This window comes from Cyrtonyx montezumae, unplaced genomic scaffold (assembly GCF_038088225.1).
Source record: "Cyrtonyx montezumae isolate F1298 unplaced genomic scaffold, pur_monq_1.0 scaffold_13, whole genome shotgun sequence".
Taxonomy (NCBI): Eukaryota; Metazoa; Chordata; class Aves; order Galliformes; family Odontophoridae; genus Cyrtonyx; species Cyrtonyx montezumae.
The window spans coordinates 5,973,453-5,989,693 of record NW_027071859.1 but is presented as its reverse complement, the minus strand read 5'-3'; the positions used below and the strand labels follow the sequence as shown (position 1 = coordinate 5,989,693).

At 44.5% G+C, this 16,241-nt stretch overlaps 1 protein-coding gene across 16 annotated transcripts in view; it reads right to left on the bottom strand.

The window, feature by feature from the left end:
- Positions 1-16,241, bottom strand: part of DTNB (dystrobrevin beta) — a 130,999-nt gene that overhangs the window by 50,988 nt on the left and 63,770 nt on the right. For 13 of the 16 annotated variants that reach the window (XR_010621871.1, XR_010621873.1, XR_010621872.1 and 10 more), the window contains 2 exons: positions 7,388-7,477; positions 2,527-2,614 (listed from right to left, as the gene is read on the bottom strand). Coding sequence is in view for 11 of the 16 variants with exons in the window: in XM_065730566.1 (XP_065586638.1) it covers positions 2,527-2,614; positions 7,388-7,477 (178 nt within the window). In the remaining 5 variants the exon portion in view is untranslated. Of the gene's footprint in view, positions 1-2,526; positions 2,615-7,387; positions 7,478-10,762; positions 12,799-16,241 lie in introns of those variants that run through there. The other 3 variants (XM_065730571.1, XM_065730572.1, XM_065730577.1) reach the window with 2 other exon arrangements.

Genomic DNA, 16,241 nt, shown 5'->3' with positions numbered 1-16,241 from the left:
TTTCCTTCTTGCAACTCCTGCCTCTTGCTTTTTGTCACAATCAATGACTGTGTTGCTTTCACCGGATCTCTGAATGGGTGTAGATTTGTGTTGTCCTCTGAATACTCTGCTGTACTTATCTGTTATAGAGAATAACTTACATGATCTTCAGCAGTAAAAACTGATGCAAACAACTCCTTGCTTTGGTCTTACCATCCCTGACTGCTCTTAAATATCTTGGTTTTCAAAGAGCCTTGCTGACTCCCTGGTTAGTACCCTACCTTTGACAGTACTGAAAATCTTTCTGCTATGAACTTCAGCCACCTTTGGAAAGTGCTATTCCAATTCCCTTCCCATCTCTGAGTTTCTGGTTAACATTTAAACAGTCACATTTATGGGCTTCTTGTTCTTTTCATTTGGGCAAGTTGTCCATTTCCTAAATGCCAACCTTAGGACATCCCCTTAGCTTTCTTATTAACCCAGAAAGAGAACTTCTTATATGGTTTTGTTTTCTTTTTGCTGCTTTCCTGGTCTTCAAATAGAGCATTTTGAACAGTTTCCATGCAGCTTATAGATTTCCTGTTTTTCAGACTACTCATTTCAGGTTTTTTTTTCTGATTGCTTCATTTTTATATAGCTCCCCTTATATGAGTATCTGCATCCTGCATTTACTTGGTGATCTCCCTCCTGCTGCTAAATCCACATGTGTGATGGTTGCTCCTACCGACCAGTGGACCCTGCCAACACTGCATGCTCTCATCCTGGTGCACCACTCAGGACCAAATCCCAGAGGTACTTTTTGCAGATGATAAAACAAGTTGTCCACAGAAATGTCATTTATTGGACCCAAATGAGCTTTTCCCTCTCCCTCTGGAAAGGCTCTGATTAAGTCTCTATGTGAGTAGCTGAAATCTCCCACTTTTATATACCTGTCCTACGTTATCGTCATGTAATCAGGGGTCAGAACTTCTTTTCTATCATTAAGAATCTGCAGTTTCAGCTTACAAGGATTCTGCAGCTCTTTTTCTGTGATATTTTTATGCTGTCGCACTGTTTCTTTCCTCTATGTATATCATCAGACCCTTGCCTGTGTGTCCTACTGGATCATGCCTGTAAAGCTGGCAGCCGTAAAATCAATGAATGGCTGTTGGATTGGGTTGTCATTATTTCCCAGCCTCCAACTTGCTCCCACCTCTTTGCTTTGATGTTATAAGATGAATCTTAAAAGAAAGGAATGCAGATGGAAAATCTCAGCCATTCCATGCCCCATGCCATGAACCCTCCCCAGGATGCTCCTCCACGGAGTTCCCTCATTGGCAAGAAATGATCAGAAGTTGTCATGATGCAGAGAGCATTTGAAAGAGGACCTAAAAATCTGAATTCTTCAAACTATGAAGAATCCCTTGTGGCTGTTAGTAGTTTCTGACTATGAATAAAACGCTGGACCTGGACCTAGTAAGGAACCTTAGGTTCCATGCTATTAAGCTCTGGGCACAAAGCAAACACCCTACCATTACTCTTACACTCTTCTTTCTCCCCCACACGTCAGTCCCGGGTGATGCATTGTCATCAGTCTACTAAATAATGCAGGGAATGATGGAATGGATTGATGGAATGATAGAATGATGGAATGAAGAAGCAGTTTGTCAAAGGCCTTTGAAAAGTCTCCACAAGATCTAAAGGTTGCCTCCTTTACATCCAAAGAAGCTGCCTCATTTCTGACCTATGAAGTACACACAGACAGGTTGAGGTGACCCTCAGATTTTTAAAAGATTGGGATCTTTCAGTCCCATATTGTGACACTTTAGTTTCCATTAGTACGACCAAAAAAAAAATCAAGAGTAAGAATTCTTCCACCATCAACAAGAGTGAAAGTGATTCAGCAAAATTTTACAGCAAGATGTAATAAAAAGATGAAGAAGACACTGACTTAGCATAGTTGTAAACATACAAATGATTCCCTTTCTATCTTTCAGGTTCTTTCTCTATGCATAAACACATTTCATGACATTTGCTCCACAATTTCTTTACGTTAGGTACCTGCACACTTTCCTCTTCTACAGACAGGCAGAACTGCTCTGTGCACTTTCTCATCTCCACTGACCTGGCTCATGGTGGTCAACAAGGTCAACTGCTGGTTTACCATTGGTCAACCATTGGCCAACCACTGGTCAACCAGGACCCCCAGGTCCTTCTCTGTAGAGTTCCTCTCCAGAACTCAGTGTCTAACTTGCACTGATGGATGTGGTTATTCCTTCCCAGGTGTAGGACTTGACACTTGCCCTTCCTGAGCCCCATCAAGCTCCTCTCTGCCCAACTCGCACCCTGTTTAGGTCTCACTGGATGGCAGCACAGCCTTCTGGTGTGTTAGCCACTCCTCCCAGCTTTGTATCATCAGCAAACTCGCTAAGGCTACATTCTATCCCTTCATTCAGGTCATCGATGAAGATCTTGAACAAGCTACTAATTAAGCTCTGACAAACACCTCCTGCACTGCACACCAAGCAATGCAGAGGAACACAGAGTGGGGCTGGTGTGTTTACTCACCGTGTTGCTGGCCTCAGCAGCCAGCCTGGCTGCGTAGCGGGCAATCAGGCGGTGCTCCTCATCCAGCCGGCCTGGGCTGTCCAGCACACTGTGGGGACAAGGACAAATGTTAGCTTCACGGGAACAGGACACTGCTGGGATGCGCTCACAGCAAAGAGAGGTGACGTGAACTGCCTACAACATGCTCTTTGTCATCCCTCTTCCAAGTGGGGGTTGCCTTTGAGACTTCGTGTCTCTCAGCGTTTCCTCCATGATTCATACACTCTGGATTTCAGTGATAAAAATAATTGATTTTCCATAATTAATAAACTAATCATAATCTTAGAATCATATAATTGTTAGGGTTGGAAAAGATCTCTGAGATCATCAAGCCCAACCAACAACCCTTCACTGCCATGCCCAATTAAACCACATCCCTAAACAGAATCATAGAATCAGTAGGGTTGGAAGAGGCCTAGAGGGAAGCTCCTGGCCTCAGGGCAGCCAGCCACCGAACAACAGGAACCAAATGCCAGCACTGTGATTAGGCTGACAACACCCCACAGGATGTGGTCATGGGAGATGTGGCCCTTGCACCTTGGGCAGCATCAGGCTGAACAACCCAGCAGTCGCTCGCTGCCTCACTGCTGCGCAAAGGTTTTCAGCAGCCTCCCTTTAACAGGGAGCCAGCCAATTAGTTATGTAAACCAAAACATCGTTAGCTGAAAACCAGCATTAGCATGGAAATGAGCAGTGTGGTTTGTGCTTCAGCACAGCCTTCCCAAGGCTGCTCCCAGTGTTTGATGTGGGATTTACCAACCCCTCATGGCCATAAATAAGGCGGAGCCGTACCTGTGTGCATTTGTAACCGCACAGCAGAAAACAGAACACACAGATACATATCTAATGCCCAACAACAGCTCCTTTCAGTCCCTATTTACTGCTTTATGAGACAATTTACATTTGTTTAAGCTCAATTTCACAGATTTATGTTGACGTTTAAAGAACCGCATCTACATTGTATAAATCACATTAATATAAAAACACAGATATGTTTTTATAATGCCAAATTGAACAAATTGAACTCTTCTAAGACTCTTCTGGAGTCTCAGAATTAAGAGAAGGAAAACAGAGCCTTCACTCCAGGCTTGATGATCTCCTTATAGGTCCTCACACTCATTTTCTGACTCTTTGGTAGAAGAACAATTTTTCCCATTCCACTTTCTGAATTTCATATCGGTTTTGGTCATATTTCCTCTGTAATTTAGCCTGGTTGAGTTTTCCTCATTTACAGGAACACAGACCATTTCATCCCTTCCACCTTTTCCATCATCTGCTAATTACTCTCCTAATTACTCTCTCAGTTCCTGGAACAATTATCTATTTATACATAAGTGAATTAGGAAATAACTATTGACAATTTCTTACTTTCTTGGAGAAAAGTTGTAATAAAAAAAATTAAAAAAAAGCATTTTGCATTTGCTTTTAGAGCAGAAGCACTGGTAATGCTGGAGATTTCCATGTCCTAAAAGTGTTGTGCCAAACTGGTCCATTTTGACAGCCTCATGCCTGCTGCAGAGCACTGACAGTCAAGCTGTGAGATCTCCCACCAGCCCTTAGAAGCCGTAGCCCATTGATGACATCCTGGCAAAGCAGATAGAGAGGTCCAGTGAAGGCACGTCCACGCTCTGTTGCCAAACACTCACACAGAAATGAGCCCAAATTATTGTCTAGGACTGATGGATGGGTAAAGGAATGAGAGGGCATGGTGGCAGCCTGGTGATCTCAGGAATTCATGATGCAGAGATGTGGCAGAGGGCAGCAAACAAGTCTTAGTTTATTCTTCCAGCAATGAGTTGAAGGTGCAAAGGGTAAACCAGGATGAACTAGGTCCCAAGTTGTACCAGAGAAGGCTTAGGTTGGATCTTGTGGAGAATTTCTCCATGCAGAGGGTAGTGAGCCACTGGAGGGGGTTGCCCAGGGCAAGGGTGGGGTCCTTGGAGGTACCTAAGAGATGTGTGGACATGGCACTAAGGGACATGGTTTCACAGAATCACAGAATGGCTTGGGTTGGAAGAGACCCCAAGGATCAAGTTCCCACCCTCCTTCCACAGGCAGGGCCACCAGCCTCCAGATTTGGTACTAGACCAGGCTGCCCAGGGTTCCATCCAACCTGGCCTTGAACACCTCCAGGGATGACGCATCCACAGTCTCTCTGGGCAGCCTGCACCAGCACCTCACCACTCTCTCTGTAAAGAACTTTCCCCTGACATCCAATCTAACCCTTCCTTTCTTGAGCTTAAAACCATTCCCCCTTGTCTTACTGTTTACCTGAGTAAAAAGTTGATTCCTCTCCTTGTTATAAAACCATTTTAAATACTGAAAGGCTGAAATGAGGTTTCCCCACAGCCTTCTCTTCTCCACGCTGAACAAGCTCAGCTTCCTCACCCTGTCTTTGTAGGGGAGGTGCTGCAGCCCTCTGATCATCTGCGTGGTCCTCCTCTGCAACCTCTCCAAAAGCTCCACATCCTTCCTGTACTGGGGGCCCCAGACCAGGACACAGTACTCCATATGGGGCCTCACAAGGGCAGAGCAGAGAGGGACAGTCACCTCCCTGTCCCTGCTGCCACCCCTCTTCTGATGGATCCAAGGATACCATTGGCTGCAAGCTCACACTGCTGGCTTGTGTTCAGTTTTTCATCCACCAAGACCCCCAGGCCCTCGTCTGCAGGGCTGCTCTCAGGGATTCCTTCTCCTCATATGTCTGTATACATATCTGTGATTACTCCAACCCAAGTGGCGGTGGCACGTGGTGCACTAGGCTGATGGTTGGACTTTGGGATCTTGAAGATGTCTTCCAACATCAGCGAATGTATGACTCTATGATTCCAACGGTGGCCCAAGAGTAAAGATCTTGGGGACAGAAGATCATCAAGGAAAATGATTTTCTTCTTGCACTCTGCCTTAAAGTCAGCAGTGCTGCAGAGAATTGCAGTTTCAGGGTCAGGATTTTAAAGGAAATGAAATCAAACCATCTGAGCAGCTAACCAGCCATCTGTCCTCCTAGGTCAACTGACCACAGGTATAACACACAGATCTGGTGGCCAGCTACTCTGCAGGAAATGCAGAATACTGGATGCATAAAGACAACGGAAGAGTAGGGTAAAAAAAAATAATGAAAAAAGGAAAAATATATTTTTGTAAAATGAATGACAAGCTCTGTTTGCTCTAAGCCTTATGCAGCATGGATGGATTTTTTTGGTTGGAGGACTTTGGTGAATTAAATTATTCTTAATTTGTTGAGAGAAGGTGTGTGATGGTCACTGCAGCGTGTCAAGACTGAGACACTTGCACTTGAACTTCTTTTGGCCAAAAAAGGGAAAAAAAAAGATCAAAAGAAGTGACAATGGAGTATATATTTCATCAGGAATGTGGGTAAGGATTCTCTCGTGCTGACTTGGAACACTCCCTTGCACAAAGAGAGTGGGATTCAAATTATTTTCTTCGCATTTGGCTCCTTCAAGGAGTGCACCGTTACTCTGGTAACCACACCAAAAGCATTTCTTTAATTTAAAGACCTAAATGACTGAAACCCTTGACTGCAATGGGTTGCAACACAGCAGCTATTAGCCACGTCCAGTATTTCACCGCTGTACTCTGCAAGATGCAGTAACTTTTCTGTATCTTAAATCTGGTGATTGCAGTAATTCCTTCAGTTTATTGTCATGTGAACAATATTATGGGCTTTCAGTTCAGCAGACAACAGTGACTCACTGTCAAGACACAAACTGACTTTCTCCAGAGATCTGGAAAGGCAGAATGCACTCCATTAATATGGCAATTGCATACAAATTTCTACATGGCAGAGCGATGAAATAAGACTAAAAAATGTTATCCAGAGGATGACAACGTGGAAAGAGCCCCATCACTAAACCTCCTATTCCCTTCCAGCACAATAACTGTGTCTCTGCAAAGACAAAATTTAATCAGGTCCAAAAGTGGAATATGGAAGCCCTCTGGCTATGTCCTGTGATGAAATGAGAGTACTTGGCTTTGGGGCTTTAGGGTAAAACTTTTCTAAGCAGATATGAAAAATGAATGTGCACAAATACTAAAGTTGAAAAAAATGAAATGAATTCTTCAAAGCATTAGCTTTCCTTGGAAGGGCACAGAAAGAACCATAGAAGCACAGAATGGTTGGGTTGGCTGGGTGCCCCCACCAGATTAGGCTGCCCAGGATCCTATTGGGCATCACCAGGGATGGAGTTCAAGTGTGCCCACTTTTCGAACCTGCCCAGGTCTGTCTGGATGGCACTCCCCTCCCTCTCTTCCATCAGCTGCACCGCTCAGCTCAGTGTCATCTGCAAACTGCTGAGTGCACTCGATCCCATCATCTATGCCATTGATAAAGATGCCGAAGAGCACCGGTTCCAAGACAGACCTCTGGGAGACACCACTCATCTCTGCCTCCTCCTGGACACAGAGCCATTGACAGCAACCCTCAGGCTGTGACCTTCCAAGCAATTCTTTATCCACCGAATAGTGCAGCCTTCAAATCCACGTCTCCCCTGTGAAGAGGCGTGGGACCACGTCAAAGGCCATCACCCCATCACAGAAGGCTACCAGGTGGGTCAGGCATGACTTTCCTTTGGTGAAGCCATGATGCTTCATAGATCACATCAGTGAGACTGACACGTTTAGCCCAGGACAACAACAGGTGCAAGGAGGAGGGACATTATCTATGGCTGCACGTGGGGAGCAGAGGGATAACCAACAGAGAGAAGGAAAAGCAATTCAAGTTAAAGCACAAAGTGGGCAGAATGGCCGTAAGCTAGCTGTGAAAAACCTGAAGGTGGAAATGAGATGCTCTCCTAGCACTAACCGTGCCCCGCGCTGCAGCCGGCTCACATAGGTTGCAATCAGGGCATGCTCATCAGCTAATCGGCCAGCAGCGTCCGCCTTGCACTGCAACCTGGTGATGGTGGAGGCAAAAAGAGCAAACAAAACACAAGGTGAATACAAAGCAAGTAATTGATGGGTTTTAACGAAACTAAACAGTTAAACATTGAAACAAACAGTTAAAAATTAAAGCAGTTAAAAATTAAAACAAATAGATGAGTAATTAAAAGGGCAAATATGAGTCACATGAAAAGGATACCTTGTGCAGTTAGAGATTAGAACAGGGAACCATTTGGGTGTCTCAGGGTGCAGCACACATGGTTATCGGTGGTCTTCATGAAGCCGCTTTGGAACTTGCTGCAGAATCAAAACTGAGCAAGGTGTTGCCTCCTGGCCTCTGAGCAGAGCTCACCCTACTGAATTGCTGCCAGCCCCAGGTTAAGCCAGACCCTGCAGGGCTGCAGCTCTGCTAGTGTCTGGAATGGGAACTGGAAGCACCCAGCTTCTTTTCTTTCTCTCATGCAACAGAAGGCCTAGCAAAGTCAAAAGGAACGTGGTAGAAAACAAAAAGATGTAGTGGCTGGTACCAGAGAACTACTGTCAAGGGTTTATGGGCTACCACCCGTCAGGGGTTCCTTAGGTGATATGGTCTTTAGTGTTGTTTTGAGCACACAAATAAATAAATAAACCCATTACCTTTCTGAATAATCTTATGAACAGAGACTGAGCACAAGAAATGTCTGTTGCAATTAATCTCTCATGGACAGCTGCGTGTGGCCCAATGAGTATGTGATGCTTGCCACCACAACAGCAGCATCTCAGAACCTCTGACAGAATACAGCAAAATGGTTATTTCTTTAGTCCCATGCATTGCTCACAAAGTCAACAGCAATTTTCCTACGCTGGAGCTTCCCCACAGGCAGGTGAGCAATGCCTGCAGACCCAACCTGCTGTCCCACCAGCGTGCTGCTGTTATCTGAACATAACAGGCATTTCTTCCCAGAATAGAAGTGTACAAGACATTCCATTCTTCACTTCTGTGTCAGGTATTTAAGCTGCTCTTTCAACTTACAAACCGCAGTTAATTCCTTCTCCACACACGTGCAAGAATTATTTGTCTCTAAGCTTTATAAACGTGGTATTTATTGCTTTCAGCATTGATATTCAGATGCTATGAAAGCAGAATTCTTGTTCTCCAGACATACGGACTCTTTTCTTCTCTGCTACATGCAGCAACATGTCAGAGGAGTCTGCCAGAAGCAGAGTGAGACCTCATAAAAAGGAGGAAAGTGGAATTACCCACATTACCCCCTCTGGGCAGTGAGCAACCTCTGTAATAATGGGTTTGTAACAAGAAAGAGACTTCACATTAACCACTGCACAGAGGAATTCTTAAGCAATCCACACTTTGTGAGGGCTGACTACAGCCAAGTGCTGAAAAGCTTTATTTTAGATGTGCACTATGGCTGGCACATTGCTGCAGCCGTGAGAATTGAGATTCTGAGACCTTATTCATTACAACTCCATGCACGTGCTCTTGTGAAAAGAAAAAGCCCAGAAGAAATGACCACATTTTGAACTCCAAATAGCCATACCGTTAATGATGATTAGCATTTCTGCTTTTGAAAGGAAGAAAAAAGAAAGAGGGTTAAATTAACATGAGCCTGAACACTGTTCATAGCACATCCCTGATTTTTTCATTTGCATTTACAAGTCATGGAATCACAGAATCAATAAGGTTGGAAAAGACCTCTAAGATCCCCAAGCCCAACGCCAGCCCATCCCACTGTGCCCACTGCCCATGTCCCTCAGTGCCACATCTCCACGGTTCTGGAGCACCTCCAGGGACGCTGACCCCACCACCTCTGTGAGCAGCTGTGCCACTGCATCACTGCTCTTCCAGGGAAATATTTCCTTACATCCAACCTGAGCCTCCCCTGGTACTCCAGACCCTCCCCCAGCTTTGTCGCCCAACAAATGCATCACCACAATAAACAGATGCACCCTTGGAAGGATTTGTCACTGCGTTCGCAGGCGGTGCCGACTCCAACACACAGCTAACTTCTCATCAAGGAGAACATCAACATGCAGTGGGCAGGAGGAAGCGTAGGGATTCATGGCATCCTGTGGGTGGTGGCAATGGGCTGACAGCTGGACTTGGTCCTACAGATTCTGTGAGTGTGCATGGTGGGGAGGCTGTTGGTCACAATGATCTTGGAGGTCTTGCCCAATGTTAACAGTCCTATGACTCTATGACTGTAAAATGGTGCAGGTATGCATGTTGCTTTCAGAGAGCAAAATACAAAGCTAGTGCAGGTAACCCTCTGCTACAAATCTGGTTCAAACAAAAAGCACGTAGCCCTCTCTCCTAGCACCTTAGGCTGAATGCTGCCCTGTTGCAGGAGGCACTCTGTATTATCTCTCAGAGCACAGCCCTCCTGATTGCACCAAGAAAGCAAATTTCAGTTCTGCTGACGTGTACCTTCCACTCTTATTTCTGCAGAGCTTGCCTCTTCCTGAGTTCAGCTCCTCAGGGAAAGCCTGAGATAGCTACAGACGAGCTTAATTCTTTGTAAACTTCATCAGTGTATCATCTCCTGAATGTCTGCACAGCAATCAGTGCCCATTCAGAGCAGCTGCAGCACGGTGACTTGCAGCAAGGCAGCAGTGTGCAGTGACACGTGACGGTGCAACTGACAGACAGCACAATCATGGCACACGTGCCTATTTCTCAAAAAACAACTTCAAGCTGGGCTCGGTTAAGGAGCAACATCTCCTTAACTATGCCCCTGGGCTGCCCCATGCTCCCAGCAGTGCTGCTGTGTGTAAGCAGACCAGACAGTGCTGACATCTCTGACATTCGGGTGGGTGAGTGTACATAGCCCTCAGCCTCTGTACTTCTGCTGTTTTGAGGCTGAACTCATGGCAGAATCATTTAGGTGAGAAAGGACTGTTAAGATTATCAAGTCCAGCCACCAAGCTTACACTACCAAGCCCACCTTGGAAACCCATGCCGTACTGTTGGTGAATGAACACCATGCTACAAATGCTCCAAGCAGCTTAATTCCTTCAGCTGACTAAGAGCAGAGCAATCTCTACTTGTTCTGGCCCTGCTCTGTCCCTCTCCATCACTTCTGGCTCTCTGGCTCTGCCCTGCCATGCCCCTTCAACCTTGTGGAAGTACATCACAGATCCTGGTCACCAGTAGTGGAACCCCAAGGACCTCCTGTGGGTGTTGATTACATCCTGGCAAATTAGGGTGATTAGGGTTTTGTTGAAGTCTCTGGCCTTGATAAATGCAGTCCTGCTCCTTGTTCTCGAGTCTCTATTTTTAGTGAATCACTCATATGCCAAAATGCAGCTCAGCAGTAGCCCAAACTAATAATAAATCTGATCAGAAAATGCTAAATAAATTTAAGCAAAAAAATTAGGGAAATTAGGAAAATTGGGAAGGTGCTCCAGTCCTGAAACGTCAGGTTGGATGGGTTTTGAGCAGCCTGGGCTGTTGGGAGGAGGCCCTGATTGGGACTGGATGGGCATTAGGATCCCTTCCAAGCCAAACCACCCTGGGACCGTACTGCTAATGAATACAAAGTGAATGTTTGCTGTCCTGCTGAAGTTGTCTCATGTGAAACACCAAGGTATTGCTTATACTGAATGAGATCAGAATGACTACAGCTTGGTGTTGCTCCCTTACACAGACGAGCATCTCACCAAGCCCTCACCATGGCTCTCCTATTGCTACAAACCCCAGTCCCATTACTAGCTCTTATTTTTTGCTGTAATTCTGTTCATTTGCATTTGGCTGCTAATCCACCATAATTCCCCGGGTACTTCTCAACAATAGGCCTGTCTCGTCAGCCATTCTCTTCTTATTCACGCATCTTATTTCATTTTCTGTCGCTTGAAGCTGTCTTTATCCATTTCACTCCACTGATTTACAGGGCCGTTCTGAATTAGAAGCTTGCCCTCTGAAGAATTTCCACAGTGTCAGTGGGAAATTTACGTCCACGTGTTCCCTATTTCATCATGCGGGCTGTCAAGAAATACACCGAGTAACGCCAAACAAGGCACAGACCCCGTGGGATCCCACCCGACACGTGCTCCCTCTTCGGTAGGAAAATATTGATGTTTTCTTTCTCTGACTGATTTTCCAACTGGTGTTGCACCCACTTAACAGTAGTTTCAACCAGTTCGCATTTACCTAGTTTATTTATGAAAATACCATATGGGATAGTGTCAAAAGCTTTATGAGTCAATGCATTTCAAATTAATGCTTCCCCCTCCTTCCTGAGGCCACCCACCCACCCAGAGCCATCCAATTTCCATTCTCTGACATGATCTGTTCCCAATATAGATGTGCCAACTATTTTTATTCCCCGTCTACGTGAGTACAAGATGATTGTTTTATAATGTATTCAGAAACCCAAAGGTATTGCTTCTACCTTCAGCCATGCATTTCAACAAAAATACTTATTTACCTTATAAAGCCCAGGTGCAAAGAAGCTGTAATGCCATCTCTTGGCACCACAAGGCTGACACTCCCCTTCCTTCTCTTTTTAGCCATGACAAAAACAGAACTGGATCAGCTCATGGCGGCACAGCAGCCTCACTGCGAGCTCCTCTAAGGCCTGGAGTCAATTTTTCAGAAAAACTCCTTTAAGAGTTAAATTTCAGATTATCCTGCCCTTTGCCTCATGTCTACCAGATGTAAGTATCTACCATATCTACCTCTTTCATGAAAACTTTTTGGTATCTCCCAGTACTACATCCATCATTAACCGGGCCTGGGTTCAGACAGTAGTCAGATACCACCAAGGGGCCTTCTTGCTCTACTTGTGTAAAAAAATTAATATAAATCTGGTAGTAGAAACTCAAAACTATGCGTAGAATCATAGAATTGATGAGGTTGAAAAAGATCTCGAAGATCCCCAACCCCAACTCAACCCCACCATGCCCACTGACCATGACATTCAGTGCCACACCTCTATAGCTCCCTCCGGGATTGGTGACCCCACCACCTCCCCGGCAGCCTAATCTAGCTTCCAGAAGACAGTATTAAGTATAAAATCTCATCTGTTTGTCCCTAAATTAACCAAATGCTGTGACTGAATTCTTCAAAGAAGCATTAAAATGTAATCGTGCTGTCTGTTTACTCACGCTTTTCCTATAACAACAGCCACCAGACACAACGATGGCTGACACTATGCAAAATAGTAGTCAAAGGCAGCAAGAAACAGAGTTAACTGGGCTACAAATAGAGTGAGCTGAGCTCCTCCTGGGGAAGAAGTGTAGTGTTTGATGACTGGAGTGCTGCTCTGCAGCTTTGTAAGGGACTCCATAAATTTCTGAGGCATTTAAATGGAGTCTTAAATTCATTTCTGTTCTGAAAACCTACAAGGAAATACAAGTAAATCTGTTAGAAATCCTGACATTTACATCAAGAAAACCCTGCAAATTTCTAAGATGACGGCTCACAAATTTGAAAACCCTTACAAAATTGCTCACTGCTGCTCTGGCTGCTCTGTAGGGAAAAAGCTTTGAGAAAGAGCTGCCAGGATACGGTCTAGAGGGATATCTTGTTTTCTGTCACGTTACTTTCCCCCATGATTGATTTAAATAGATGCTAAGGTCAAAAAGGATAATTATCGCCACTCTGCATAATAGAGAAATGAAATTCAGCACAGCAATTTCTGAATCAAAGCCATATTTCTGACTGACCTACAGCACACTGTTCAGACAGTGATGTCATCCGTCTTAAAGTCAGGGGGGAACCACCATGCTGCCTGAAAACTGCAAACAACCTTTTAATTTATTCAGACTACCTCTAGCTCTTGTAGGCAGGAGAGACGACGGGATGTATATCTGAGGTGAAAATCACAGGGAAACAGAACACAGCCCAACACCAGCAGCATGCTGGATGCTCATCTCTAAGGCTGCAGAAACGTTACTGGAAAACCCATCTTGGAAGAACTGAGTGAGAAATACGGCTTCAGCAGCAGCATAAACAATAAGCTGAAAAGTACTACTTGAGAAAGGAGAAGAGATGAAAGCAGCTGAGGTGAGGTTTCACAAGTGAAGTAGGTTAGCAGGCACCATAAAGCAGTGCCAGGATTAAGCACAGCTGTACTGATGCAGGTCTCGGTGCCCATTCCCACACAGCAGTGTTTCCAGGACCTGAATTCCACTCTAGTTGTGTGCCAACAGCAAGAGAGAAACAGCCTTCATAGCCTGGGTCCACAATCAAGATTTCTTTTATATTTTATTCACACACTTTCCTCTCAATCTTGAATTTTCTATTATATTCACTTACGAGCAGTGAATATATCTTCCATTTCTTTCCTTGCTGATGCCTTTCGACCATTTCTTCCTCCCCATCAAACTCTCCACACTCACCTAATACATCTTCCTCATAACCCACACCCCACAGATTCCGAGTTGCGCCCAAAGGATTTTAAACCATGGGTTAAGAATAAATACCTATAGGCACCTAGGTGCCAGTGTAAGTGCTGAAACAAAGGACTTTTTGCTTGAAATTGTTAGACCAGCTCATTAGGACAGCTCTTAGAATCATTCAGGTAGGAAGAGCTTTCTATGACAATCAAGTCCAACTCCAACCCATCCCCACTGACCACGTCCCTCAGTGCCACACCTCTACCATTCCTGAACACCTCTGGGGCGGTGATTCCACCACTACCCTAGTCAACCTAACCTTACCAAAGCCTTATCACTCTTTTGGAAAAGATTTTTTTTTCTAATATCCCACGTAAACCTCCACTGGCGCAACATGAGGCCATGACCTCTCATCCTAGAGAGATCCTCTTGTCCTCATCCTTTCTTCCTCTCTTGCGTTGTGTTTTGAGATAGTGTCAAACGTTCACTGGGCAAAGCTACAAGTGAGCTAGGACCTCCCTGGTTTCTGAACAAAGAGATATTTTTAGTCCTTTTCTAGAAAGAAAACCTATTTTGGTATTACGTAGGTAGACAGAAGGTATCACAGGATGCATTATGAAGCATGGTGCAGGCGTACCCACACCTATGAAGATCTGCTCATGACGTCGAGCTCTGAAATAGCATGGTCACATGCACAGTGCCTACTGGAGAAGATCTGAATGACTTCTGCCCTGTGCTAGCTCTCAAAACACACCTAGAGACTGTCAGTGGCAGTTGGACAGGGTCAAAGTCAAGCCAGGAACCATGACCAAACTCCAGGACACTAGCTCCCACCCCAGTGTGCCTGCAGAATGGGAACTTCCTGAGGATGGAACTATGGCTAAAGAGGCTCTAGGATCTCTAGATGTCACACACGTCTAAGAAGCATGATATAGGAAAATGAATGTACTACACCTGTGTCAAAGAAAAATGTCAGAATGGACAAGAACAGTGGTCAGTCACTTTCAGGTGGAATTGGTGACTGGACAGCTAGAAGGAAATGTTGGACAGATCAATGTGGATGTGACGAGAAAGGAGAAAAAAGGCACATTGGAAGTTGTCAGAAGATAAATTAAGCTAGCCAAGCAAATAAACATCACTCTGGGTTACAGAACTGAAAAACACAAACAACAAGGGACAGCATCAATGACACAGATACAAAATACATCAACACAGAGCTGACAGTAGAGGAAGGTTTCTGGAGTTCTGACCAAAAAGCTGGAAAGTGCCCAGTCATGCACGTACTGAAGGACAGGATAATCAATGGCACTGGAGACAGTGAAGATAAACAAGGACGAACAAAATAAAGGCAGGAAGAGAGCGAGGGACCACAAAGAACAGATTATCAGTGATCCTAGGAGAAGAAGACTGAGGACATCCAACGCACATCGTTAAATGGGCTGAGGGCTGGAACTGCTGATGGAAGAATCGTGCACACGGATCACAATGGAAAGAACCTATTCCTAAATTAATACAAAATCAATCAGCAAAAAAGATGTAACGTTTTTCAGGTTTGGCCTCATCTTATAGAGAAGACGTAATCGTTTCCATTTATTTAGAAAGGTTCATTGGCTGTAAAGATCAGAGAAACACTGACTTCTGTTGCATCATAGGTCACAAACACAGGCAAGGTTGCATTCAAATTTTCCCTCTGTAAATGTTTCACTCAATAAGTGCACAGAATGTTTCCCTCTCACATTTAAGACAATGCTATCAAATGTAAACATGCCGTTAAACCACTGATTTTAATTTGGAAATATACATTATGAGAGATGAAAAATAGCAAAATGGCAATACTAAATATTACATACCTAAATGTGAAAATGCTCCAAAGCTGCAAGTGCCCATCGCTATGATTCTGCTCCCAGAACTTCCCTCTTATTAGGACAAACTTTCTCTGACCTCATTCTGTCTGTGGCATGTTACCAGCTACATAAAGCTCCTTGCAAAACACAGATACAGAAATCCCGGGATCCGCAGAGTTTGCTGCCCCTCTGGATGCTTTCCCATTGAAAGCAGAGGATGAGGAGGGTGGAAAAGATAAAGGCTCCCTGAGATGTGCACTGGGTGAGAGCAGCATTTGAGGAGGGCTGCTTTGGTTTGTTTGCTTTTCAGTTTTAATTCATAAAAAAAGTGAGCTCAGGCATTAAAATCCTGCTCTTTCAGCTCAGCCTTCTTCCCAACAAAGCAGCTGTCACACTGAGGTTATTTCCATGTTTTTAGCAGGAGGAAACAACAAAAGGACATTTCTTTTTCCATTCTGCCACGGTGACATCTGCCATAAGTGGATTAAAACTGAAATGAGGCAGTTTTGCACTAATAATTTAGTACAAATCGCAATTATGACTAAACTCTTATTAAGAATATTAATAGGAAGCATAGGAAAAAGGGTTTTAAAACTATAT